The sequence below is a fragment of the Phocoena phocoena genome, chromosome 10 (assembly GCF_963924675.1).
Source record: "Phocoena phocoena chromosome 10, mPhoPho1.1, whole genome shotgun sequence".
NCBI lineage: Eukaryota > Metazoa > Chordata > Mammalia > Artiodactyla > Phocoenidae > Phocoena > Phocoena phocoena.
Genome location: NC_089228.1, coordinates 92,902,858 through 92,930,691, shown reverse-complemented (window position 1 = coordinate 92,930,691; position 27,834 = coordinate 92,902,858). Strand labels below are relative to the sequence as shown.

General features: G+C 48.8%; 1 protein-coding gene across 2 annotated transcripts in view; it reads left to right on the top strand.

Moving 5' to 3' along the window:
* Positions 1 to 1,433: 1,433 nt before the first annotated feature.
* The window catches only part of GMPR (guanosine monophosphate reductase), a 40,755-nt gene continuing 14,354 nt past the window's right edge, over positions 1,434 to 27,834 (top strand). The window contains exons 1-6 of one of the 2 annotated variants that reach the window (XM_065885280.1): positions 1,434 to 1,586; positions 8,153 to 8,272; positions 10,461 to 10,544; positions 13,595 to 13,768; positions 21,781 to 21,862; positions 25,569 to 25,675. In XM_065885280.1, the coding sequence (XP_065741352.1) occupies positions 1,500 to 1,586; positions 8,153 to 8,272; positions 10,461 to 10,544; positions 13,595 to 13,768; positions 21,781 to 21,862; positions 25,569 to 25,675 (654 nt within the window). In that variant the 5' untranslated portion in view covers positions 1,434 to 1,499. The remainder of the gene's footprint in view (positions 1,587 to 8,152; positions 8,273 to 10,460; positions 10,545 to 13,594; positions 13,769 to 21,780; positions 21,863 to 25,568; positions 25,676 to 27,834) is intronic. The other variant, XM_065885281.1, reaches the window with a different exon arrangement.

Genomic DNA, 27,834 nt, shown 5'->3' with positions numbered 1-27,834 from the left:
AAGCACATAATGTAAGGTGTGACCCCAAATAAATCGCTACCATTTATTAACTATGGGAGACACACACAATTTAATTCTCCCAAAAACCTGGGAGAGGTTAGCATTAAACGTTTTTCTTCGCCTTTTAACTTATGAGAAAACTGAGGTTTAGAGAAATTAAGTGACTCCCCCAAGGTCATCCAGCTATAAAGTGGTGGGGTCAGGTTTTGAACCCAGGCAGAGAGGTCCCAGGACAAAAGCAGCTTTAGCTAACGTTGTAGTAAGTTTTAAGGACTGAGAGATTTATATTTAACTTTACTGAGACCTTGGCCAAATTATTTCCTTTATACGGTCTTCATTTGCCTTATCTGCAAACCAGCTCCTTCATTTGGGTTGTTGTGGAGTGAACGAACAGGTGCAGGCCGAGCACTTAAGCATGTTCCTAATGCATAATGACGGCTCCGTGTGGTCAACAAACGAGTTAAAAGTAAACTGACGAGCTTCCCTGGTGGTGCAGTGGTTGAGAGTCTGCCTGCTGATGCAGGCGACATGGGTTTGTGTCCCGGTCCGGGAAGATCCCACATGCCGCGGAGCAGCTGGGCCCGTGAGCCATGGCCACTGAGCCTGCGCGTCCGGAGCCTGTGCTCCGCAATCGGAGAGGCCACAAGGGTGAGAGGCCCGCGTACTGCAAAAAAAAAAAAAAAAAAAAGTAAACTGACATCACCCATAACTCTCAGAGGGACTCAGGTCCCTCGAATCCCAGAGTCTGCGCTGACTACAGCCATCACACTTTTAGGCAAACCAACCAACCCCTGAAATCCAAAGGGAATTCAAAAATTGCCTCAACGAGCCCACTGCTGCTAAACAGACTCACCTGGCCACTCTCTCTTCCTAATTCGATCCAACTTCCCAGGGATTTCTTAGTTTTTGGCACGTGAGAGGTGTGACTCAGCACCTGATGGGCGCACGGGGCTTGAAATTAGAGAAAGGAGAAGGGAAGCCTTTCAAGGGGAGGACTTTTCCTCGGGTAAGGCGGTCACATGCCCAGTCTCCCTATAGGGGACGTCGGTGACAGACAAGACGGTGTGCATTCCCTCTCCTCCCCAATCCCCGCCACTTCGGTCATCGCGATGAGCAAGGCCGTCAACAGGGGCGGGAGGTGGTTAAAAATGTCACACAAGCGGGTTTCTTAGCATGCGTCTGGTCTGTCCCCAGCTCGTCGGTCCTCCCCCTCCCCCGTCCCCTGGGCCCCGGCCGGGGGGTGGGGGGGGAGCGGGGCCGGGGCGGAGCCCCCAGGGCGCGGGGCGGGCCGATCGCGGCTGCAGGTGTCCGCAGGCCTTAAGGGCGCGGCGTGCGCGCGCGGCCGAGCACCCGCCGCTGCACAGCAAGCCCCGCGTCCCTGCCGCCCCGCCCCCTTTCCCCACTCCCCCGCAAGACCCGGCTGCTCCCGCCCCCCAGCCCGTGCCGCAGGGAGGAGCTGCGGGCTCCCGCCGCGCCGGCCCGAGCGCGCCGCCGGCGCCATGCCCCGCATAGATGCCGACCTCAAGCTGGATTTCAAGGATGTCCTGCTCCGACCCAAGCGAAGCAGCCTCAAGAGCCGAGCCGAGGTGGGATCTTTTGCCCGGGTGGCGCGGGGGAGGTGGGTGCAAGGCGCTGGGATGTGCCAGCCTTGCCAGCTTTTCTGTGGGACGCTGACCCCCTTTGCCCTCCTCAGCACTGTAGAAGGGGGAAGGGCAGCTGGTTCCCTGCCATGACTGGAGGTGTCTTTAAGGGGTCCGACTCCGGCCTAAAATTCTAAATCCGTCCGGTCGGGTGGGCGAGGGGAAGCACGCAATAGAACTAGACCCCAGAGGAGCGAAGACCAAGGGACCAAGTGACTTAGAGAGGATGGCGGGGGGGTGGTACACAGAGCAGAGACGAAGTATAAAGGGAGAGGAGATTTTGGGGCAGTGTCTCTCAGTGCGGGGAACTCTGGCTGCTTTAGTAACAGGTACAGCAATGGAATTTTTTAAAAACGTCTGCAAAACAGGGAAACGCCGGGGCAAAAGTTCAGGGTTTACGTTCTGCGTTTCAGTGGATTTCTGGGAGTGGGGCTGCAGACCTGTGCCTGATGGCACCAACTTACTGGACCGCTTCAGTCCAGCCCAGCGTTTGGGAAGCTGGGAGCACTGGGGTGCGGGAGTAGGGGTGGAGGCGTTATTGTTGGCCCTGCCTTAATGAGAGCGAAGCTTGAGGAACAGGTGGAGACCAGACTGGACATAGCCAGGGAGGGGGGCAGGAGGAAGGTCAAGCTGTGAAGGATAAACTAGTTGCACACAAAGGCAGAGTCCCCCGGAGTCGTGTATCCCGGTGACCGTGACTTTGCGTGGCGGGCCGAGAGCTGGAGCCGAAGGGGAGGAGACTGCTGGGTCTGGAAGCGGGGGCTGGAGAAGTAAACAGCAGGAGACCGAGCCAGCCTACTGCTCCATCCGTCCCGCTCCCCGGACCATAAATAAATCCCCTTGCGAGGCCCCGGGCTGTCTGCCGGTGCCCCCGCCTGACTCCTAACTGCAGTGCCTGGTGCTGCCAGCTGAGGGCTTGTTTGAATTAAGGAAGCCTGTGCTGCTTTAGCCAATGACCAGGCCCTCCCAACTCACCTTCTCAAGCAGGAGGGTTGGCAGCTGGAGCCAGGACTGGAAGAGGCGAGGAATGATTAACCCTTATCCCCCTGGATTGCTCAACTCTGTTCTTGTCCTCTGTTGTGTCCTCCCGGGTGCTAAAGAGCGGGGGCAGACAGAAGAGCAATAAACAGCTGCGATCGCAGGCCTTGGTCTCCTGAAGTCTAAGCAGTAGCTTGGACCTGAGTCCAGGCCAAGACGAGATGTGGGGATTCTGGGCAGACTAGTAATTTGTTGGCCTCAGTAGTCTGAATATTCACAATTCACTTAGTAGAGAGAAACTTACTTTAAGAAAAGTTATATGTTTAAAACAAGGATATATTATGTGTATTTTCTGAAGCAGGAAACCACTTGTGAAGGTGAAACTCAGGATTATGTAATAAAACGAATTACTGTTTCCCAGGGAATCGTGTGATGTTGTCGTGCATCATTTGGTTTCATAATTTGGGCTGATTGAAAGTGTTAATGTCCCAGCTTCCCATGACACCTTGCGGTCTACATGTACACATAGCAGTGAGGTCTCTGTGTCCTTGAGAAGTGTTTTCATGTTTCCACGTTTGCCAGGTCCCTGCCTGGAAACCTGAGTTCACTGGCGTTGCCTTTCCATTTGGTTCCCGTCATGGTTTAGCTGCCTGCTGGCCACCCGGTATCACCTGGCTGCCTGCTTCAGTGATGTTCAGGGATCTAGGTAGACCTCTAATCCCCTCTCAAGGTGTTCTCAGTTTGCTTGTGGATGCCTGAAATTTCTTGTAAGCAGATGAAAACTTTGCCTTGTACGACCAGATAGAATCCTAAATGTATGCCCCCAGGCAGAAGGATATCTGAGTGTAAATTTGAAACTAAATGGTAAATGACCGGACTTTGAGCCTAACCAGAGAGCAGATCTGAGCGGTGCCAGGAGAGAAAGCACTGGAGCCAGGAGAGTAAAGCATACCCTGTGAAAGCAGAGTCTGGCTGGGAAGGGAGAGTTATGACAACTGACAAGATTTATCACTGCAGCAGTTTTGCGAAGAGCTGGGCCTGCTGCTGTGAGCAGGAAATAGAGAGAAAGGCAGAGTGCCCTTCCACTCGGAGGTTTAGTGCTTCTGCAAGGGGATTTCCACAAGTGTCACATAAAATGAATTTGAGGTCAACTCCCAGAGGCAAAGGCTGCAGGTGGAGATGGCCCAGGTTGCCTTCCTGTGGTTGTAACAGATCGGCAGTCACCCATTGCCCATGCTCGTGTCTTCACAAGGCTTTGGGCCACAAGAATAAAGGGCCACAGGGCTGTGTGGGAGCATTTGGGTAATCTTTTCAGAGGAAGTGACATGGTTGTCAGTTGGGCAAGAACTTTGTCTTTCTTTGACACTCTGGGGAGGGGACATCGTCCCTTGACTCCCTGGGCATTTTCTTCCTTGGGACCCATTTCTTATTCCAGTGTCCCACCCTAGTCCTTAAGCTAGGAAGATTTTTTTTAAAAACCGCAAACTTAACCATAACTTTGGAAGTCAGACAGTGGAGGAATTTGCACTGGACAATTGGCCACTTACTTGTCCTGGGACAGAAAAGACATGACCTGACGAGCTGTCAGTCTCCTTAAGACTCCTTAGTCGTTTTTTCACCAGTAGTCCAGTGACAAGTGGACCGGTTCTGGTGAGTTCTGGTCCAGCTTCAGTGGACAGCAGGCTGGCCCGAGGGGAATGAGACCATGGCAGAGTAGAGAGACTATCGGCTGGGAGAAAGGAGGCCTGGGTTCTTCCAAGCTCTGAGCTAGTTATTTTATTACCGGGGCTCTGTATTAGATTCCTGGGGCTGCCGTAACAAAGTACTGCAGACTGAGTGACTTACACAACAGAAATGTATTGTCTCACGGTTCCTTCTGAGGGCTGTGAGGGAGAAGAATCTTGCGAGCCTCTCTCCTGCCTCCGGGTTGTTTACACGTAGCCTTGGTGTTCCTTGGCTTGTAGACGCAGCGTTCTGATCTCTGTCTTCCTCTGGAATCAACATTCTCCCTTTCTGTGTGTCTCTGTCCAAATTTCCCCTTTTTATAAGAACACCAGTTCATACTGGAACGGGGCCCACCCTAACGACCTCATCTTACCTTGATTATCCACAAAGACCCTATCTCCAAGTAAGGTCACGTGCACAGGTACTGAGGGTTGGTATTTCACTACCTTTCTGGGGAGACAGTTCAAACCGTAACAGCGTCTGTAAATTTTGCCCTGTAACGTTGGAGGGTGTGATGAGGCCTGCTCTTGATGCATCAGAATCACCTGGGGAGACACTCCAAAATACACGTGTGGTCTCCAACACAAAGGTTCTGATTTCTTAAGTTAGGGGTGGCCTGAGCGTGTGTATCTTGGGAGTCATCCCACCGTGATTCTGGTGTGCACACAGACTGGCCACCGGAGCCTTTGCATTTGTGGAACCCCGTGGCGCTCTGGTACTGTGTGTGGCTCCATGCTCCTCTCTGAATCCTGACACCTGATGGTGAAACTTCCAGGAGACCAAGCATGTTCAGAGGGCCGGGCTGGGGCCTACCACGCATTGCCCTGAAAGGCTGGGGGCCAAAACAATCTCATCCTTACCCCTCAGCCAGACATTCATTTATTCCACCCTTTTTGAGCCACTGGGACCACAGAGATGAAAGGCATTGCCCCTACGCTTCGACTTACAGTCTACAGGTGAGACAGATAATGAATACTCTAATAAGAGAATTGCTTTAATCAGCACCAGCCATAGATTTAGGGAAAAGAGGCCCCTGCCCCGGGCTCCACTTCTGCTCCCCCATCCCCTCCTCACTGGGCAGGGCTGAGGGCTGGGCCTTTCCCTCTAGGCCATGCTCCAGATACTCAGGATCCTGGATTTCCTGCCCACATGATTTCGAGCTGATTCCAAGGCCTGCACGGGGGGGCCTCTTCCCCAGGTGTGTTTCTCAAGGGCCAGCCTTGCTGCCGGTATGCTCTCCTCTAACCTCAGAGTGGCCAGGTGGCCGCTGTTTGCGGGGATGGATGTGTGCATGGAGCTTACTGTGCAGACTGGGGTGTCCATGTGGGCCCAGAAGGATGTGCGTGGGAGGAGACAGGGGCCAGGGCTGGCTCCCATGGCACCATGTTCTGGTGCTTTCCAGGTCATTAATGAAATTGTGTTGTAAAGGTAGGAGGATAGAACAGAATTTGTGTAGCAGCTTCTTACATGTTGCTCGTAACGTTGAGATGTTTAGAAACGTGGCAGGTGGGCCTCTATTTGTATTTTGGGGCCCCCAAATGTTGGGCTGCAGGATTATGACGAAGGTATGTTTGAAGAACAGCAGAAACATGCATTATTGAGGCCGGAGAGGGGTGGCTTATTACTTCCTGTGCCCTTTCAAACCAGGCTTAGCAGAGAGAGTGTTTGGAGGTGCTATATTTGGTGCGTGGACCAGCTGTGGCAGGTTAAGTGCCAAGTTTTGTTTCTGGTGGCTAGAATATTTAAAATATTTCTCTCCGTGAACAACTGGTCGTCTCGGGTGTGTGTGTGTCTGTGTCCTTCTGTCTGCGTGGATAAGGTCGGGGAAGATATTTTATTTCTCGTTCCTAGAATTAAGGATCGCATAGGCTCCGTCGTATGCAGGAGAGTAGAAGTGAGGGGAAGAGTTCATTGCCAAGGCTGACCTTTTCCATGGAGAACTGTTTTGCAGCGCCAAGAAAAACCCACTGTGAGCTCAGCTGGGTGCAGAGCGTGGCAGCCCTCCTCACGTTTCTTGGAAGGAGTATAAGTAATTTGAGACGAAGGAATTCCGATTGTTTTAAGCCTGAAAGCCAAAATGTCCACGCCATTAGCAGCCCAGAAGGGTGCAACTAATAGATCCCCTCAGTTACCTTTCAGGATGCAGATCGAACTTGCTTCACTGAAGTAGAACCAAGGATGGTAATGAAGGAAGTGGGGAAAGGGATGAGCTGCCTTCCACAAGTGCTCCAGCAGTGACAGCATCTCATCTCCCCTCACTGATTGCTGTTTAAGGCCAGCGCCGCCATGTTTATGACCTTGTTAGCCCAGGAAGCCTTCTGGGGTGGGGGAGCGCGAGGTGTGAAAAGGACCTGAGGTGCCCCCTGGTGTTCTGATATGTTGATGGCAAGGTGAAAGTTACCTCCAATGAAAAAATAGAAGAAGCCTCTAGATAAATACTGGTAGGAAGTGATTACCGCTGCTGTCCTCAGTCAGCCAGGATTAATGTAGGTGCAAATTCTTGTAGAAGCTTAACATTTCCACCTGTGTTTGTCCTGCCAGTTCTCCTTGGGGAAGTGCCCCTTTCCAGGAGGGGCTGTATCCCTCAGGGTCCTGCTGAGGAAACGAACATTGCTGAATATTTAAAACAGGAAATTTAATACAAGGCATTGTAACACAGCTGAGACACCGGATGGAATACCGAGGGACCCCAGAGATTGGCAGCAGACAACCCACTCCCAAAGGGGAGGTTCCCAAGGCCTGGGATCACTCTGTGAGCTGGCACCAAGACCATGCAGGCCAAGGCAGAGGGGGTCTGGGAGAACTACTCTGACTACACCCAGGGCCACCTCCCCCCCTGTCTTCCCATGTCCCACCAGTGACCCCATTGCCCAAACCCAGCCAGAAACCAGCCTGGGAAGTTGAGCCTGCCGGGGGGTGGGGTGGGGGGCTTGGGATAAGAGCAGAGCAGGGGAAGGATGAGCCACTGCATCTGTGCGCATACAGGCCCGGGATCTGCCCTGGGTCGAAGAAGTGATTTCGATTCTGCTAGCTCTTGGCCAGCGCCTGGCCCTACCCACTGCTTTGGCTGAGCCCGCCTTCCTGGCCTAGCTCTCGTTCTGGATTCCCTGTCGCTTGAGTTGGTCATAAATACCCTGAGGTTGGAGTTATGGTAGAATTGGAGCTGTTTGCAAGTCAAAGGAACAAGTGGTTATGTGCACAGACATGGCTGCAATGTCCTTCCTCCTGGCTCTTTGAAAGATGCTGATAGTTATAAAATAGCTGAGAAGGTTGAAGGGCTAAGGGAGTTATGGGTTGCAGCTGACTGCAGGGTGAATTTGGATTGCCTGGTTCTCTCGGAAGGTGAGAATTAAAGGGAGGGCCTTGGTTGGCAGAGAAGAGTGGAGTGAATTTTCCCAGAAGGGGAGCTGTTCCTCCAGTGCTTGGAAGTGGGGAAAGGTGACTTGTATGTAGGTGCTTCGGGCTATTATGAACCAGGCTGGGGACAGAGGTGGCAGGGGGGTGGGAGAGGCTGTTGAAGCGGGGAGCTTTTGACTTGGAGGCTGGGCTTGATGGCAGAACACGCGGTGCCTTGTACTGGTGCTTGAGGGTTGTAAGGACCCCAGTTCAGTTTTTGCACCTGGATAACAACCCATGCCTCCATTTCCTCAGGGACTCACCTGTCTTTGGAACCCCTGGCCCAATCCCTAAGAGAATCCAGGGACCGAGGGACATACACTTCCTTTGTGTCCTTTCCACTTGCTCCAAACTCTAGAAGTTCTACCCAAATCACATAATGAGCCAAGGACTTCTTTTCCCTTTTGCAACAGGTGGATCTCGAGCGAAGCTTCACATTTCGGAACTCGAAGCAGACCTACTCGGGGATTCCCATCATTGTGGCCAACATGGACACCGTGGGGACGTTTGAGATGGCAGTGGTGATGTCACAGGTAGGACGGTGGGCTTTTTGCCTCTGAGAAGCACACTGGACAGGTGGTCAGTAGCCCACCCTGGACTTACTCAGACACAGGGAAGAGGAGAAAAGTGAGACACTTCAGGTCATTCGCTGTGGCCGAACTATTTGGTTCTGAGTCTGATTGTTGCTACAGGCACTTCTTTTTCTCCCTTCCATCAGAAGGTGGATGGAGTCTGGACTTTGCCTTCAGGGAGATGGTCTAGACCTGCGTCCATTTCTTTCTTGAAAATGCTCGTGATCCTTTTGGAAATTAGAGACACAAAAAGAAGTTGGACATTGTGCCATATTATACAGTTGGATGAGTGTTGTATTAATAGAAGAGTGACAGCACCTTTAAAATGAAGACAGAACCTCTTCGTCTGTTCTGTAGCATTTATTACATCATTATGGAGAAAACTTAGATGCCAAGCACTGATTGTAACGTGTACGATGTGGTCACAGCTCATACAGGTGGGTTCCTTATACAGATGAGGAAATCGAGGCAGAGAAGGAGAGGAGAGGTCACTTGGCTCAAGGCATTTAAGCAGGTAGTCACTGAGCCAAGATTTCAAACCCAGACTGACTCCAGAATAAGGGATTTGTCTCCCAACTTACACCAACAGATACTAGTACAAGCTCAGGGTCCCGTGAACCAGCTGCTGTCTCATTGCCTGTGAAGGGAGTAGCTAGTGCCCTGGCTTTAGAAAAATAAAAACAAAGTTATTTGTGGGCAAAATCTTCATCTCACACATCTGTGTCTGCATTTGTGTCCAAGGTTCGCTGCGTTTATTCATCATAGACGTGAAATGTCTGCTTCTGATGCACAGAGTATGTGCATCTATTTCCGTAGCTAAAGCCTGCCAAGTGAAAAGATAAATCCAATTAGTTGAAAGAGCTTCTTGCTGTGGACAGCATGTCTAACCTCAGGAGGTGCTGGGATTCATTATTAGCCCGTGATTAGAAGGGAGATTTTCAAACAAATTATGAAGTCACAAAATGGAGTGGGGGGTGGTCTGTCTGAGTCCAGGATCAGTTGCCTCGTCTGTCCGCCCTTAGCCCCCAGTGAGCTTTGGGCCAGAGGCTAATAAATTAATTGCAAAAGGAATTTGTATTTTTTGCTCCCTATCTTCTCCTCCCTCTGCGGTGATCAGCCGTTGCTACTAATGAATTACGTGTTTGCGTAAAAATGCATGGAATCGGGGCAATAAATAGCCCTGATGAATTCACATATCAGATGAGCGGTCCGTGAAGAACGGAGAACTTGCTGTGCTCTTCCCATCTGCACAGGAAAGAGTCCCCATGAGTGAGACAGTATGCACTGAAGTAGCTAATCCTGTGCGGCTCCTACGAGTCTTCCATTTCTGAGATCCACTGAGTTAGTGTCTTGCATTAATAAAGTCGTAGACTTTTAGGAGAGGGAACTGAGAGAAGTTAGGAGCGAGGCCCTGATACAGGAGGAGGAGCCTGGGTTCCGCATTCAGATTTGAGTTCGATTCTGGCCTTCGCCCCTTTTTGGCCAAGCGATTGCTCCATTTCTTAACCTTAAGTTTCTTAAGCCCCATCTCTGCCCGCGAGACTACTATTGCTATACAAAGTCCTGAGAAGCACGTGAAATAATGTATGCGAAGCGCTCGCACAAAGTAGGTATTCAGTGAACGCTTGCTGGGTTGATAGTCATAGACTTAGGATTGTGATTTATGTACTTCCCTCCCTCAAGGATACCAGCTGCCTGATGGGTTTAGCTTTTAGCAGGAGATGTTTAGATCGTGAACCCAAAGAAAAGCTTTCAGGTAGAAGCTGAGCTTCTTTGGAGTTGAGGAAGCATAACTTTGCCCTCAGGCTGCCCTGCTGATGGGCAGGGGACCAGCGCTCTGTGCTGCTCTCGGCCTCAGTCAGGGCTCTGAGAATTCTCCCTTATTCCACCCCCCTGCCTCCTGCCATTGCCTCCTCAATCTTGACTGCTGTGTTGTCTCATCAGATTAGAGTGGAAAACACGGTTTTGCGATTTCCCTAGTTACACTTCCATCCGTTCGGGCCTCCTAGGAGCATATTCAAAGCAAATTAAGCCTGAAGGGCTGGAACACCGGATGCTTTTGTATTGGTGGATCACCCTCGCCATATGGAGGAAGGGGGAGTGGAACTCCCTTGACTTCTCGTCCTAATGGTGCTGTTTTATTTCCTAGCACTCCATGCTTACAGCAATTCACAAGCATTACACCCTGGATGACTGGAAGCTCTTTGCCGCTAATCACCCAGAATGTCTGCAGGTATGACTCCACCCTGGTTATAAATTACGTTTGTTGCAGGGGGAAGAAAATATTTTTTTTTTCAATTTTTGTTTATTTTATTTTTTTAAACATCTTTATTGGAGTATAATTGCTTTACAGTGGTGTGTAGTTTCTGCTTTATAACAAAGTGATTCAGCTATACGTATACATATATCCCCATATCTCCTCCCTCTTGCGTCTCCCTCCCACCCTCCCTATTCTACCCCTCTAGGTGGTCACAAAGCACCGAGCTGATCTCCCTGTGCTATGCGGCCACTAGCTATCTATTTTACTTTTGGTAGTGTATATATGTCCATGCTTACTCAGAAGAAAATCTTGAGGGTTGTCAAAAGGATTTGAATTGGCAGCAGATAGACACACAGAGTCCTAAGGAGAAACTGGGGGAAGGCAGTAGTGGTCCCCCAGCCGTTGATCATTGCCAAGAATTTGCCAAGGAAGCCTGTACTGTATTCTTTTTTAAAAAAAACATTAGGATTTACCTGCAAGGAATATCTTTTTTCCCTTGAGAAGTGAAGTGTTCTATCATGAGAACTTACAGAGGACCTGGCAGTGTTTCCTTCCGGGGAACGGGTCCATTCTAAACATGCCTTTTGACCAGAAAAGATACCTAATTATAGCAAGTTGTTATAATTGGAGCTGATTATAATGGAGCGGAATAAACAGCACGCCCTCTAGGATGGCTTTAATCAAAAAGACAGATAATAAAAAGTGTTGGCGTGGATGTGGAGAAATTGGAGTCCTCCTACATTGCTGGTGGGGATGTAAAATGGTGCAGCTGCTGTGGAAAACAGTTTGGCAGTTCCTCAGAAGGTTCAACATAAGAGTTCCCATATTACTTAGCAATTCTGTTCCTAGTATAGACCCAACAGGTACAGAACTGTATGTTCACACAAAACCTTGCACACAGATGTTCACAGTAGTATCATTCATGATAGCCAAAAGGTGGAAACAACCCGAATGTCCATCAACTGATGGATGAATAAACGAAATCTGGTATATCCACACAATGGAATATTCATCAGTGAAAGGGAATGAAATATTGATTCGTGCTACAACGTGGATGAATCTTAAACATTTTACCAAGTGAAAAAGCCAGACACAAAAGGCTGTGTACACGATTGTGTTTACGTGAAATGTCCAGAATAAGCAAACCTGTAGAGACAGAGACAGAAAGTAGATGAGTGGTTGCCTAAGGCTGTGGGATGAGAGGTGAGGGCTAAAGGGTGTGGGAATTTCTTTTTGGGGTGATACGTTCTAAAATTGATTGTGGTGATGGTTGCACAAGTCCAAAAATACTAAAACCATTGAATTGTGCACTTTCAAAGGTGAATTGTTTTTGACTATATCTCAGTAACACTGTTACTGGAAAAAAAAAAAAAAGCAGTTTGAAAATAACAAAAGTCCGGGTAGAACACACCAGACTTTGATCCTGGCACACTTCAATGGTTCTACGTCAATGCCATAGAGGAATCCCTGCATTTAGATGCTTTCCTACATGGTGAGATCATCTGTGATTGGAAAATGACTTCCTATTGTACTGCTTCTGAAGTTACACTGGCTTCTTTTTTTTCTTTTTTTTTTTCTGTGCCTTGACTATGTGTGGATTTTGATTGGGGCGAAGGTGGTTTCAGAGATAAAATAGTTCTGGCTCACTAGTGGGTCCTTCCTTTTTGCCATATTTTATTCTAATGGATTATCTCTGTTTCACCTTCTTCCCCTCTTCTCTGGATGAAGTTTGGGGAGCATGAGTTTCCAGCAGTGCATGATTCATCAGAACCTTGGCTTTTTCATTACCAAGTGTCCTCATTTCACTTACTGCCCCACTCCCACCAAATTAGAGCTCGTTCAAAATGGAACATGGTACAAACTCAGTGGCACAGAGGGAAACTAACCAATCTTGAGTTTCACCTGCTAAACTGTAACAGAAATGAAGGAGAAAATAAAAATGGAAGCAGAACTCAGTGGGAGGGAAAGAACGTGTGGATTTGGGGCACAGGTCAGACCGTAAACAGGAGGAGTGAGAATTGGAGTGAATATGTATCATGTTACCAGTCTGCTTACATTCAGTATCTGAGTTGTAGCTACACTGTTGTGATTTGGGGGGAATAACAAAGGATTTTCAGATATGTCCCTCGTCTGTGGCTTATAGTTTAGAAATATGAGTTAGAATATAAACATTATATAAATTTATAAAATATAAATATCTCATGAAAGGTGAGATGCCGACTCTGGCCACAATCCCATGGGTTAGTTTTGTTGAGGCATAAATTACTAAAATCCAAAGAGCAGATTTTGAGCGGAGCAGCGGGGTGGGTTGGAGAGCGCCAGTGCTGGGGAGCTTGGGGGAGAGGGTGTCACGGAGGAGACTGTGCTGGCTTCAGGTGTAAGCACGTCCCAGTGCCGATGGGGAGGATCCTTTCGGGGCTCATTCATTCTCGCACTTTGGGACATTTTGCCTCTAGGATGGAGACGCTAAGACTGGCGGCAACCCGTGCAGGTTACGATTTGCATGTTGCGATAATGTTGCATTGGAAGTGAAAAGGAAAACAGGAAGGGGTTTTATCAGAGGGGTTTTAGACATCTTTCCCTCCTTCCTGCCGCCTAAGCGAGATGCTCAGGGTGATGGCCACGGCTTTGGCACGAGGAACCTGAGCAGACCAGCCACCCTGGCTCTCTTTACCTCTCCTCTCCTCCTGGAGGAGAATTTGCACCAGCAGCTCCACGGTTCCGAGTTCCACGTGGAGAGCTTGAGGAAATGAAACAAGAGCCAGGCACGAGATTGTGTGGCTGAGGTCCAGGGCTCAGGATATGTGCTGTTTAATGGTGGGACAGACGGCAGAGTCAGTTCAGGTAACTGAAGAAGTCAATCTCCTTTACCTCTGCTGCTGCGTGTTTCTTGAGCCAGTCCACTGTGTGTCTGTCTGATCAGGGTGAACCTCGGAGGGTCACGGTGCTGTGCCCAGAACAGGCGCGTGGATGGAGGCAGGGTTACTGTTCGTGTCTTACGCCTCTTGGTTTGTTTGGTACAGCATATAGCCGTGAGTTCGGGCAGTGGGAAGAATGATCTGGAAAAGATGAGCAGCATCCTGGAAGCCGTGCCGCAGGTCAAGTTTATTTGCCTGGATGTGGCCAATGGATACTCGGAACATTTTGTGGAATTCGTGAAGCTCGTCCGGGCCAGATTTCCAGAACACACCATTATGGTAGGTATGGTGGGACGACCTCCTCTGGATGGGGAAGCAGAGAAGACGTGTGTGGGGTGTCCGGGGAGCTGTGTTCTCTTCGTAGCTTTTGGTGCCTCCTTCTTAGCAGACTAGTTGAGAATCAGCAGGAAAAGGAGAGGCAGCGGCTATGAAGATCTGAAAACTGGCTCTGCTCTAAAAATATACATATAAAATCCAGATCAATGCCGCAAGGTCCTCGTCTCTGCTAAATATCAAGTGTTTCTTACCATGTGAGACCGTTAAACCAAGGTCTGTGTCACTGCTTAACAAAGGGTATATTTTTAAAAATGAAAACGTAACTGGCTTTCTGTTTAACATATTTATGTCATCTCTGCCCCAGTCTCCTCGCCAGTAGAAAACTCTGCTGTAAGAGCTGATATCCACAATGTGAACACTTCAGAATAGTCAACAATTATTTGCAAATCAGTTGGTGTCTTGTTTTATCTAACATCTTTATGTTTGACTTTTCCTGCCTTTTGGGGGGTATTTTCCTAATTTTTAACACCTTCGCTAGTTAGAATGTATATCTCTTGTTGCTGGGAAACATAGATTTACAGAAAAATGAACTAGAAGCTTCAGGGTTAAATTTGGGCTTTTGGAAAATCTATATTGTAATTGTGTGTCTTTACTAGTCTTAATTAACATAGCAATTATTGATTGACCCCTAGATAATTTACCTAACTCTCCTTCTACAAATTTTTTTGAACCCAGTTTTCTCTTTCTTTTCTTTTTTTAAATTTGTTTTATTGAAGTATAGTTGATGTACAATGTATTAATTTCTGCTGTACAGCAAAGGGATTCAGTTATATATACATATATTCTTTTTCATATTTTCCATTATGGTTTACCACAGGGTATTGAGTATAGTTCCCTGTGCCGTACAGTAGGATCTTGTTGTTACTCCATTCTGTATATAAAGTTTGCATCTGCTAATCCCAAACTCCCACTCCAACCCTCCCCAATTCCCCCTCCTCCCCCCCCCCCCCGCCCCCGGGCAACCACAAGTCTGTTCTCCGTGTCTTCCTTTTACAAATTTTTAATTTAATTTCTCCTCACATTTCATCATTTTAAGGAAGTTGGGAGACAGGAATTAGTATTTCTGCTGATGGCGTTGAATCATCTGTTAAGGATTTCCAAAAATTTTTAAGTATTTTTATGCTTTCCGGTCATGTGAGAAAAAAGTGTCAAGAATTGTCCCAAGGTCCACCAGCTGTACCGTGTCTGAGCTGGGTGGGAAACAGCAAGATTCATTTCACCCCCCGCCCATAATGGTGCTGCCAGCATTGTTGTGTTTTTGATAACAGGAACACCGTTTGCTGAATACCCGTGTTTCAGGAGGCTCACCTTTGTTCTTTCTCTTCTTTACAACATCTCTGTAAAGAGTAGGAACCGTTGTCCCAAGTTCACCACAGATGAGGAATCCTAACTCCTGATTCTTTGACGGTGGGATTTTCACAAGGTCATACCCACGTTGAGCGGCAGAACTGGGATTTGAGGTCAGGTTGGTCAGAATTCAAAGTCCCGGCTCTGGAGACCTGTTAACATGCTCTGTCCTTGTTAACTTTAGTGACGAAGCTCCCTCCTTCCACTAGGCCCCAGGGAGACGGGCGGTGCAGGAAGGGTGTGGACTGGCGGGGCAGGGAAAGGGCATAGTGGCCAGTGCAGGGCCTGGGGGTTGCTGGGGTGTGGGGAGTGAGGCAGGGAGGGGGAGATTGACGCAGAGTTCCCAGGGACCCCCGGGCAGCCACCAACGGCAGGTGCCTCTGCAGCGCCCGCCGGCTGCCCAGGGAATATGTTCTCGTTGTTCGCGTTGGTTTCCCTCGTTGGTTGGCGAGGTAGGTGTTTCTTCCTCAGCCGTGCTTTGCCTGCACTGACCCCTGAGATCTGTGATTCACTCGGAAACGTCTAGTACTCCTGTGTCCTTGGTTTTTAGGAAGGTAATTTCTCTCCTGGCTCTGGGAGGCATTGGGAGGATGCATTTTCTGGTGTTTGGAAACCGGAAGGCGCATAACACGGGTGCTGCGTGCTGCTGTGATGGTTACGCTGCAGTGAACGGAAGCACAGCTCAGAAGTGCTGTTGGTAGAGGCTGGCGATTCCTGGGTGTCTGCATCCGGGGCGGCGGCTTGTTGCTTCTGGTGCCCAGCACATCCTGGATTTACGTGGACCCTTTTTTCTTGTCTTTCACCTAAGGCAAGCACTGCCCCAGGTGGAGAGGGGGGAAGCGGGGATTTTTAGAAAATGTCATTGGCAGAAAAGGGTCCTGTAAAGATGCTGGGTGTGAGAAGAGTGTGACAAGTCCTCTGGGCCTTTGCCTGGTGGCTTTCAGAGAGGAAAGGGAATGATGTGTTCTTGGGTGTATTCCAGGTACTGTAGAAAAAAGGCACTAGCGTGGACCAGGCACTTCTCTTTTAATGATAACTCGTCCTGTGTAAGATAAAGGCACCTGTTGTACTTTAAATTGATGGGAAACTTCATCTTGGGTCGAGAGAGTTTTGAGGGTCACGCAGCCAGTGCGAGGTGGGCCTGGGGTCCAGCGCCTGTCCCCAGGGCCTGGCATCTCTCCTTTATACCATGCTACAGCCAGGCCACCTGCCAGCTCAGGCTCATTGGCATGCAGAGATCCCTACGTTGGGTCTGGGAAGTGCCTTTGTGCTGGTGGCTTGCTCTTTTTTTTAAAGATTCTTTTGATGTGGACCTTTTTTTTTTTTTTTTTTTTTTTTTTTTGCGGTACACGGGCCTCTCACTGCTGTGGCCTCTCCCGTTGCAGAGCACAGGCTCCAGACGCGCAGGCCCAGCGGCTATGGCCCACAGGCCCAGCCGCCCTGCGGCATGCGGGATCCTCCCAGACCGGGGCACGAACCCGTATCCCCTGCATCGGCAGGTGGACTCTCAACCACTGCGCCACCAGGGAAGCCCAATGCGGACCCCTTTTAACGTCCTTATTGAATTTGTTACAATATTGCTTCTGTTTTTATGTTTTGGTTTTTTGGCCTCAAGGCATGTGGGATCTTAGTTCCCCGACCAGGGATCGAACCCACACCCCCTGCATTGGAAGGCGAAATCTTATACACTGGACCGCCAGGGAGGTCCCTGGCGGCTCTTTCTGATCTGGTCCCGAGGACATAGGCCCGTGACACCGAATCTGTTCAGATGAGACTAGCTCTGCTCCCCTGGGGAATGTCAAGTCAGCCACCATTGGCCGATCCCCAGCTAGCCACTGGCACGTCCTTGGCATTTCCATGTGTGGCCAGTGGCTCAGGCACCTGCCTGGGTTCTTTCTCCAGCTGTCGTGGTCAGACAAGGTTCTGAGCCCTGTGGAGGCCCTGCCTGCTCTGTGCCTCTTCCCGAGAGGCGGACGCCCTTCAGTGTTCCTCACAGGTGTCAGCCATGGGCAGCTGAACGTACCTCCTTGAAGCACAAGGGCCCTCTCAGGCCGAGTTACCTGGATTTTGTTTTCACCCTCTTTCTGGAACTGGTGTGAACTGAAACTGCGGCAGAAGCTATGACAGGCCTCAGAGATTCAGCCGATGTTTGTCTCTGAGAGTCATACGGTAAACTCAGTTTCTTGTGCTGTGCAAGGTGGTTATTGCCCTGAGAGCATCTCCTAGTCCCTGGTTGCGTGGGTAGGTAAAGGGACACCTTCGTGGGCATGGGAGAAGGCTCTGGCATTAATGTTCCAGCACCTTCTATCAGGTGTTGGCCCCCAGGCCAGACCCAGCCTGCTGACCTCTGCCTTAGATCATTCTGCAGAGAGGATTTTTCTTGGCAAAAGGCCTCAGAGGAGCTGGTAGAAAGTGGGTAGAGAAGTTATCGTTTCATGGGTATGAAATTTCAGTTGAGGGTGATGAAAAAGTTCTGGAGATGGTTATTGAACTTCCTTTATAAACCTTACAGTGACAACGATGGGTGGGTCTGATCAGTCCCGCTTTATAGCAGGATATATGCAGACTCAAAGTTGAAGCTATTTTCTTAAAATTTCATGGCGAGTGGGAGGGCCATCATTCAACCCCAGGGCTTTCTGAACTTATTTTGCCATAGATGTCTGGGTCTAAAGGAAAGCTGGAGGACTTGGGGCTGGTTCTTGCCCAGAGGACTTTTAAAAATGCTACAGAAGTACTTGAAAGGTTTGTTTTGTCCCTTTTCACGCCTTTTGCCTGGACCCTCATACCTGTCTTGGACACGGACGAGCCAGAGGGGCGCCTGGACAGTGCTTGGCCTCCCCAGGAAGAGGGGTTGCCTAGCGGAAATCTCCATTTGCCTGCTTTGGGGCCCAGCTGAGGGTCTGTAGCTTCTGTTTTGTCCTGGCTGCCCGGTCATGACTGAGCCGGATGTCATGTTCTGAGCCTCTGGTATCCGCTGCCCACAGGAGCTGCTTCAGCCAAGATAAGCTGACTCCTTGCTAATCACCCCCTGCCAGCTTCCCCCACCCGGAGCCCGCAGGCTGCCTGGGCCATGGGCTGGGCTTTCCCCGGAGCCCGATGGCACTCCCCTGGCCACTCTCATTTCTGAATTTGTCTTTTCCTTTCTGCCCTTATTTTTGCCCTTCTTGGTTTCAAACTTGAACAGACAGATTTTGTTCCTGCAAGTGGACACTCTCCATCCTCTCCTGGTCATCTGCATTCTTGTTGTGTGGGCCTCAGGCTGGAAGCCTTTTGTAATCACTCTGGGTTTTTCCACGCTCGGCCCTCTCTGCCGTGACTGCGTCTGACCACTGGTTCAGGATCCCGCAGGCGGTTCAGGGGACACGAGGACACCTGGGGGAGCTTCTGGGCTCTTAAAATAGCATTAGCTTCCTCCATGCTTTTAAACCTACTTTGACCTCATACGGTTGTGCCTGGTATGTTCATCCTGAGCTGATTTGAATTAATTTATTTGGTGTAAAGTAGGCCCTTTTAAAATCAAATGGTTTGTAGGAGGCATCAGGTTTGGTGGGGGGGGGGGCGGGATCCACAATGAAAATGAAACCTTGTAGGGAGCTTAGAGTAGCTTCTTTTAAGTGTTTTATTTTAACTTATTTTTATTTTTTAAATTAACTTTAATTTTATTTTAAAAATATATTTTGAATTTTTAGCAAGTCAACCAGGGAGGAAGAATGAGGGCCTCTTGTTTCTTGGGTTCCTAAGTTCTTTTTTTTCTTTTAAAATTTATTTATTTATTTATTTTTGGCTGCGTTGGGTCTTCGTTGCTGCGCGCGGGCTTTCTCTAGTTGCGGCGAGCGGGGGCTACTGTTAGTTGCGGTGCGTGGACTTCTCATTGCGGTGGCTTCTCTTGTTGGGGAGCACGGGCTGTAGGCGCGTGGGCTTCAGTAGTTGTGGCTCGCGGGCTCTAGAGCGCAGGCTCAGTAGTTGTGGCACATGGGCTTAGTTGCTCTGCGGCATGCGGGATCTTCCCGGGCCAGGGTTCGAACCGGTGTCCCCTGCGTTGGCAGGAGGACTCTGAGCAACCAGGGAAGTCCCCTACTAAGTTCTTTTTGAGGTTCAGAGTTCATGCTGGTCCTCTGCTTAAGGAAAAACACCCTAAAAAAACCAATCACAATTATAAAAGTAATACAATTTCTACTGTCAAATCCAGGAAATTGTAAAGAAGAATGATTAATAACAGTCAGAATATTCCTTCACCTAGACGAAATTTGTCAGCATTTTGGTGTATGTTTTCATCTACACCTATGCTTGTCTAACAAAATTGAGATCTTACTATTTCTTTCTGTTTCCCCTAATATTATACTGAAAGCATTTAAGCATTTCCCCATGGCATCAAACCAATCTTGAAAACATCACATGGGGCTTCCCTGGTGGTGCAGTGGTTGAGAATCTGCCTGCCAATGCAGGGGACACGGGTTCGAGCCCTGGTCTTGGGTAGATCCCACATGCCTGCGGAGCAACTGGGCCCATGAGCCACAACTACTGAGCCTGCGCATCTGGAGCCTGTGCTCCGCAACAAGAGAGGCCGCGATAGTGAGAGGCCCGCGCACCGCGATGAAGAGTGGCCCCCGCTTGCCGCAACTAGAGAAAACCCTCGCACAGAAACGAAGACCCAACACAGCCATAAATAAACTAATTAATTAATTAAAATAAAAAAGAAAACATCACATGGATGGGTCATCGATTGTCGAACCTTCCCATTTTGGGGACTATATTTGCAGGTTTGCACTGTTACAAATAATACATCTTTGTAGTTAAATCTTTGACCTCATTTGTGATTACTGCCTTGAGAGAAAATCCTGGAAGTTATTGGATCAAAGGATATACATTTGCATTTCTCTACATGGACAAATTGCTTTCTGGGAAAACTTGTTCTGGAGTAGACATTCTACCGGCAGAGAATGAGTTTATCTGTTTTCTCTTCAGTGTTTTAGTCTTTATAATCATTGATAATTTAAGTGAAAAGTGGTATCTCGCTGGTATCTTCATTTAAGTTTGATTACTAGTGAGGTTGAACACTTTCCCTATGTTTGTGGCCACTTTTATTTCTTTCATTAGTTTGTTCATATCCTTTGGCAGTTATTCTGTGAGGTGGTAGCATTTTTCTTGTAGATTTGGAAGAGCGCTTGTAATGTTAGTGACTCTTTGTCATAATTGCAGATATTTTTCTCCACCAGGTTGCTTATTAGTTTTGTTGATTATATGTATGAGTGTGTGTGTTTATACGTACACAGGTTTTAAATTTTCATATAGATGGGTCTCTCTCTATATATTTTTGTTTTATGCTTATTATAAGTGTTCAAAGTTTTCTTCTAAATCTGGGAGACAACTTTTAATTTAACTCATTAATCCATTTGAAGCTTATTTTGGTGAAAAGTATGAGTAATAATCTGTATCTTTTTCCAAAAGATCCCTTTCCCCACCTCTATTGAAATACTGTTCTTTCCTCAATGACATGTAAGGCCATCTTTATCATGTACTATGTTCTCATCTGTTCCCGTCCTTTTTCTGGGCTGTCTGTCATTTTCCATTATCAGTTGCTGTTGGAATTAAAGTAACTTTGAGCCCTCCTCATTGTCCTTTTCCAAGATCCTTTTATACAAAGTTAAAAGTCACTTTGTCTAGGTGGAGAAAGAAATATTCCCTCTGGGAATCAATTCAGTGAAAAGACACCTGGGGCTTCAATGCCAAAGAATCAGTCGCACAAGTTAGGGATGTATTTCCCAAAATAAGACTTTGCATAGTTGTGAAAATTTAAACAGGCGTCTTGCCAGGTATCCTGTGTACCAGCTGAAGGATCCACAGGGCAGTGAGTTATAATAAAAAGGGCTATTTTTGTGTTCCCAGACTCCTGCAGTGAAAGAACATATACTGTTTTCAAACCAGATGCATCCTTCTGGTTTTTAGATTCTGCCACTTCCTGGCTTATGTGTTTATTGAGACCACAGCTTCATGTCGTTCTGCAAATGATGTACGTTCCAGTGCTGTTGGGTTTGTCTGCCCTTTCGTATCTCGGTGGGAACCACTGACCCTAGAGTGGGATACCCAGGTATTTTCCCAACTGTGAGATGACCAGTAGTTCTCTAATCCTGGGTTCCATAGAAGTTCCTCAGGGGGTTTACAGACCGTGAACAATAAAGATTTTAATCAGCAGAGAGAGTGTTTCATTGCTTATTTTATGTATTTAGGTTCTCTGTAAGATTTTGTTTTGTCCATCACTGATAGGTTCAACAAGCCCTGACCTAGATAGTCTAAGGTCTCTTGGAGTTCTAAAGTCATGTAATTCTGTAGTTCATCATGCTATCAGCTCACCCAGAGGTAGCCCTGGGTGTCCAATTCTGTGTTCTTGTTAAGAGAAGAAAGGAAACCTGGAGAAAACTCTAGCCCACCAATTTCAGACTGAAAGTCTATTCAGGGATTGGTCCATTGTTTTCTCCCATTTTCTCTTTTGTCCCCCGGCTGTCTGGTGGCTTCAGAACATGCTTCTCCTTATGTGGGGTTCCTCCATCACTTACCTTTGTTCCACCAGGAGTAGTTCATGATCTCGAGCTGTATTCTTTCTGTCCCAGGCAGGGAACGTGGTGACGGGAGAGATGGTAGAAGAGCTTATTCTTTCAGGAGCAGATATAATCAAAGTGGGCGTTGGACCAGGTAAGATTTGCTGGGAGCACAGCAGGGACTGTGGGCAGGGGGCGGGGGCGGCGAGAATTGGGATCTGGGGCTTGGAGGGACCGGAGATGCCCAGAAGGTACCCCATGAATGATCCATCCACAAGTTTAAAGCACATTTCTTTTGGAAGTTATCATTGAGAGAGGCTCCCGAATAGAAATATCATTGAGCTGCTTTCTGATACCTCTGGGGAAGTTCTGAATGAACTTGAATGTGGTTTGAATGAGCTCTTGGTTTCAGAACATTAACATGGAGGAAAAGAATGAGGTCTCATGAATGATCCCATTCACCTTGAAGAGGAAGGTGAAGGGTGGAGAATCCATGGGGGCAAGTCTATGTGAATGTTCGAGGGACCCCAAACATTGCAAATAGGCATGCAGCTGTGAGGTCACATTCGAACTTGACCTGTGGCTTAGGCGGTTATCATCTCTGGCTCCTCCCCTGGTGCATATCCATCTCAGTTTTGCAGCATCCTCCTGGGCCTTCTCTCCCAGGATTGCCATCGGCATTTTGAACTGAGGAACGAGGAGGAACCTTTCTATCCTATAATGGGCGGTTCCATTTTCTCTTGGGGCCACTTGACGCTGGCCTTCCCCTTTGGCCAGACAGTAGCATGAGCTTCCATATCTTTAATGTCTTCATTGTCCCATTTTAAAATTCCTCCTCGCACATCCATTATTAACCAAACACTAAAACTGAAGAGAAGGAAAGAACGAGATACACATTTTTTTTTTTTTTTTTAAAGGAACCCATATTTTATGTATTCATTTTTGGCCGTGCTGTACGGGATGCAGGATCTTAGTTCCCTGACCAGGGACTGAAGCCATGCCCCCTGGAGGGGAAGTGTGGAGCCCTAACCACTGGACTTCCAGGGAAGTCCTGAGATACACATTTTCATTTGGGAATAAAAAATAGCAAAGATTTTTTATAGGTATCGTCTACCCAGAAGACACTACCTAAAAAGGAAGCAAATAATAAACCAATATGAGAAGAGTCTTTGGGAAAGCACTGCCAGGATGCAGAAGACATCGTTGTGTTGTGACCTGGCACCGTTGTCAGCCTTGAGGAACTAGGGTGGACATGAAGAGACTCTTGGGGAGGGGGAGCCCTGTACGCTTGTGAAAGGCCCCGAGCTTTCACTGTGGTCTTTACTGGGTGTCTGTCATTATTGAAAAGTCAGAGAGGATAAAGCCCAGTTCCTGCTTACAGGGCGCTCTGCCCGCCTAGAATGGGCTGTAATAGATTAGGCTTGTAATAGGGTCGAATAGGCTGATAACAGGCCGGGAAGGCTCTTTTCCCCCAACGCAGAGCACGCACCGGTCACCTATTTGAGTGTCTCCTAGCTGCCATCGTGCTGGGTGGGTGCTGTACAGGATGTGAGGTGTGTAAGTGGTCTTCTCGGCCCTCAGAGCCGTTCCTGATGTAATCTTGAGCACTTAGCCGCCCTCGTTTCCTTCCCAAACGCCCTCTATCTATACAGTCTCTTTCCCCCGAAGATTTATCGTCCTTCCACTGTCGCTGTGTGCCTCCCAGGCTGTCTGTTTAGAACAGGCGTGACTGAAGGGTGTAAGAGGCTTTCTTCGAGCCTGATGTATTGGAGCCACTTCTGTAAATTTATTGGAGAGGATGTTTACGTTTCACGAATTCTTCAGCATAAAAACACTGGGTACTGTCTAGATGACAGGATTAAAAAAGGTTCATTATGGAACAACTCCTGGCACTTGGGAAAAAGCATTAAAAATGCACCCCTCGCCCCACCCCCTGCTCTGGGCTGGTACCTAGTTTCTCCTTTCAACCTGGGGCTTAATCAGGACCACTCCCACGCCTTGGCCCTCACCTGTACAGAGCTCCAGGCCGCTGCAGCCGAGCCCCTGCCCTCCGCTGAGGGTCTGGCAGATGAGTGGGAAAGGAGAAAAGCGAATTCTGAACCAGAACCAGAGGTTATACAACTCCAGTTGTGCCTCGCACAGTGTGTGCCTGGGACAGGGGTGCCTTGGTCAGGAGAGAAGGTCATTGGCCCCAGGGTAGTGAGTGGCCCGTGTGGTGAGGATGGACAGAAAGAGGCGGTTCTGCCCTGCAGCCCGATGCTGGAGAAGGTGGCTCCCCAGTCCTGGTTCCCCTGCTGGAGCCAGGCCTCAGGGTGTAGCCGTGGTTCTCCAGTCCTGTCCCTAAAGACACCCCCCTCCCCCCGGGAGAGGTCTGTGGGAAGCTGAGAAGCCACTGGTGGTGACAGGGAGCCTCGCCCGAGGGTCCGGTGGGAGGGAGGAGTTCACGCCCAGCTTTTACACTGGCCCCAGGGCACCCCAGAGGCGACACCACCAGACCTGCAGGAGGGACTGAGTGAGTGAGTGGTGAAGCCGTAGAGACAGGGACGTGGGTGACTCATTCATTCTCGAGTTCACGCATTCTTTCTGTGACTATTTATAGGGCCCTTATTATGTTCAGGGCTCTGTTCTCAGCGCTGGATTGACCACACTGAGTATCCAGGGAGCTTACCCTCCAGCAGAGAAAACAGATCCTCGGTTCTTACGCCAATCATGATTTAAATGCTGTTTTTGAAAGGAGGGCTGTGATGAACAACTTCCCTGCGGCAGTGACATTTAAGATGAAGCCTGAAAGATGAGAAAGGGTTGGCTGGACCAGGGGGTTGGTGCAGAGGGGAATGCTCCACAGAGAGAACACCCTGTACAGAGGATCCCCGAGGTGGGAGGAGCTGAAAGGGCAGCGAGGCTGGAGCCTGCTGAGTAGGGGCAGGAGGAGAGAGCGGGCAGAGCAGGGCAGACAGTCCGGAGCTTGATCCAGGTGGTCTTGGGGCGGGTGCTCGCCTGCTGGGAGGGAGGGGGAGACTTGAGCAAGGGGCCCTGTGTGCTGGAGAGGCCCGTGCTCTTGGCGTGACTCGGAGTGGACCTCCCTGGACTAATACCCTGCAGGCAGTCAACCAGGACTGGAGTTGACTGGGGAGGGCAGAGGTCTAGGGGATGAAAGCATCGAGGTGGCTGCTGTGAGTTCTGCAATGGAAGCTGACCTCAGAGTCCTGGCCGGACTGGGTGGGAGATGGGCCACGAGAGGGTGGGGGCCAGGAGGCTGGGCCGTGGAGAGGACAGAGCCGAGTCAGAGGGAGGCTGCAGGAATGCCCTGAGCGCCGGCTCCCTTTTCTCAGGGGCTTATTGCAAGGCTGGGCAATTTTCATCCCTCTTGTCATTTAATCTCCCTCACAGCCCTATGAGGTCAGTGCTTTTATTTTCATTTTACAAGCGAGGTACCGAGGCTTAGAGAAGTTAGTAATTTGACAAAGGTTGAAGGTCAGGGAGGCTCAAGGTCATGGGAGGCATCTGAAGGTCCCTTGTGGTTGCATGGAAAGTGAAGGAAGGTGGGAAAGTATGGAGTTTAAGGATGGAGGGTCAGTAAGTGGGAGCTGATGTCATAGAAGAGAGTGACAAGGTGTAGGGTGGAGTGTCCTGGATAATAGCCGATGACGGTGATGAAGCCCTGAAGGGATCCGAGGCCAGATGGTGGCCATCTCCATTGAGCTGTGGGGCAGCCCCATGGCTCCCCTCCCGCCACTGTGGAAAGTTCACCCCCAGGAAATTGGGGCAGGGCTGTGTGACGGTGATGGAGGCTCGTTTTGTATCCCGTTCTGCTCGTTCATAACCATCTCTCTTTGGGGTCTCCCTCTTTCTCCATCCAGGTTCCGTGTGTACCACCCGCACCAAGACGGGAGTGGGGTACCCGCAGCTGAGTGCTGTGATCGAGTGCGCAGACTCGGCCCACGGCCTGAAGGGGCACATCATCTCAGTAAGTGTCCAAGTGGGGCTGGTGGAAGGGTCTGGGAGCATCTGAGGAAGGCCCCTGCTCCCTGGCTGCCCTTCACCTTGTTGGCATCCTGTGGGCTCGGGAGTGAGCCAGGCACATGGTCACGGCATTTGGTGACAGTCGACCCTACTCCCTATGGATTCAGCTCGAGGTGGTGGGTAGCATGACGGGGGGATACGTGGGGAGCTTTGAGAAAGTGAGAGGGCCACGTGTTAGCTTGCTAGGGCTGCCGTTACAAAGTGCCCCAGACTGGGTGGCTCAAACAAGAGAAATATATTGTCTCACAATCCTGGAGGCTAGAAGTCCAAGATTAAGGCGTCAGCAGGCCATGAAGCCTCCAGGGAAGGCTCTGTTCCAGGCCTCCCAAGCTTCTGATAGTTCCTTGGCTTATGGCACCAGAGCTCCAGTTTTTACGTGGTGTCCTCCCAGTGTGCATGTTTGCCCTTGTGTCCAAATTTCTCCTTTTTATAAGAACATCCGTCATTTTGGATTAGAGGCCCATTCTACTCCAGGGTGACCTCATTTTCGCTAATCACATCTGCAGTGGTGTCAGATGCTGTCACCGGTTACCGTAGTGAGGGCAGATTGAGTAGGATGTTGGGGGCAGAAGTTAGATTTTTGTGGGTGGAGAAATGTATGGGAAGGAGATGAGCAGAAGCAGAGTCAGTGATCATGAAGCTTCTGGAAGTACAGCACCTCAGTACTCAGCCACTAAATGTCAAGGATTGAATGAATGTCAAGTTAATCCTCAATTTATCTGTTATTCTACTCCACCTTTATCGACATGACCGTCATTCACATAGTTACCACGTCTCTCCCCTTCTAGATGAGATGCTCAGAATAGGACAGAACATGTCAGATATAACTGGATGGACTTGGACAGAGCTATGGCTTCCACTTATGTGGGTGATACATACATACATGTATATTATATATAATTAAATTATGTATATTTAATATATATATATAAATTCTGAAGTGGTGGTGTATTTTTAGTGGTGCTGTAACAATGAACTCGCACTGAATATAGTAAATTAAATCTTCAGACCTTTACACTTGTCCAGTTGCTAAGCCGAGCTCCCACATTAAGTAACTGACAGATTATTTTGTAAAAACTCCAGATGTAGTAAATTTCATATCCTGGTGGAATGATCTCTTGTTGATTTTGGCTCAGCATTTCAGCTGGTGAGATTTGATTTCCGGACCTGCTTTGAGGGTATAATAATACTCTTTAAAAATCCCTATGTGCACATCATCTCATTTGAGTTTTACTATGGCATTGGAGCCCTGCAGCCATTGCTTCCCCGCACGTGACTTGTTACAACCAAAACGAAGATCTAGTTCTTTGACTCGTGGTCCAGCGCACACTTCCTGTGCTCCTTCCAGTTCTTTATCCAGACTTTCCATCCATCCATCCATCCATTCAGTCAGCACGTATTTATTGAGCATCTACTGTGTGCTAGAAGCCGGAATAAATGACCAAAGATTTATTGGCTGCTGACAGAGTTCTGAGACCTTCCAAATAATATCTTTTCCTTTTAGCTTTTGCTCCAGTGAACAAATTAAAACCTATTTATTGAACAACTCGTGTAAAAGGCTGATATAGAGCCATCATCCTACCTTTACGGAGTGTGGTGACTGAACTCACTGGAGTCACCAAACAGCACTGTCCTCCAATATGGTTCTCAAATGCTCACCGTAGCCTCGTCTTGGGCCGGCTGCATGACATTCACCAGGGAGACTTTTCACCGTAGACATTCCTGGACCCCATCCTGTTGAATTAGACTCTTCATAGTTTGCCCTCCAGAGCACCATATGTAATTAGTTATAAGTCTTCATTCACCATCAAGTGTCTTAATAACAATTTAGACCGTATACATCTTCCTTGAGTGGCCACCATTTCTGAATCAGTGGAGGTCAAATTAATGAAGTTTTACTATGAACTTATTCTGAGATCCCATACTTGTGTCTTTCTAGAAATTTCCCAGTTGCTTAGTTTGTAGGACCATTTGGGGAGTAGGGGTGGAGGCTCTGCTTGCACCACAAGTGACTCTGAAAATCAACTTGGGATCTCCTTACCCACCATATTTTATAGCTTTTGTCAGCGGTTCTCTAAGTGTGTGCCCAGACCTGGAGTATCA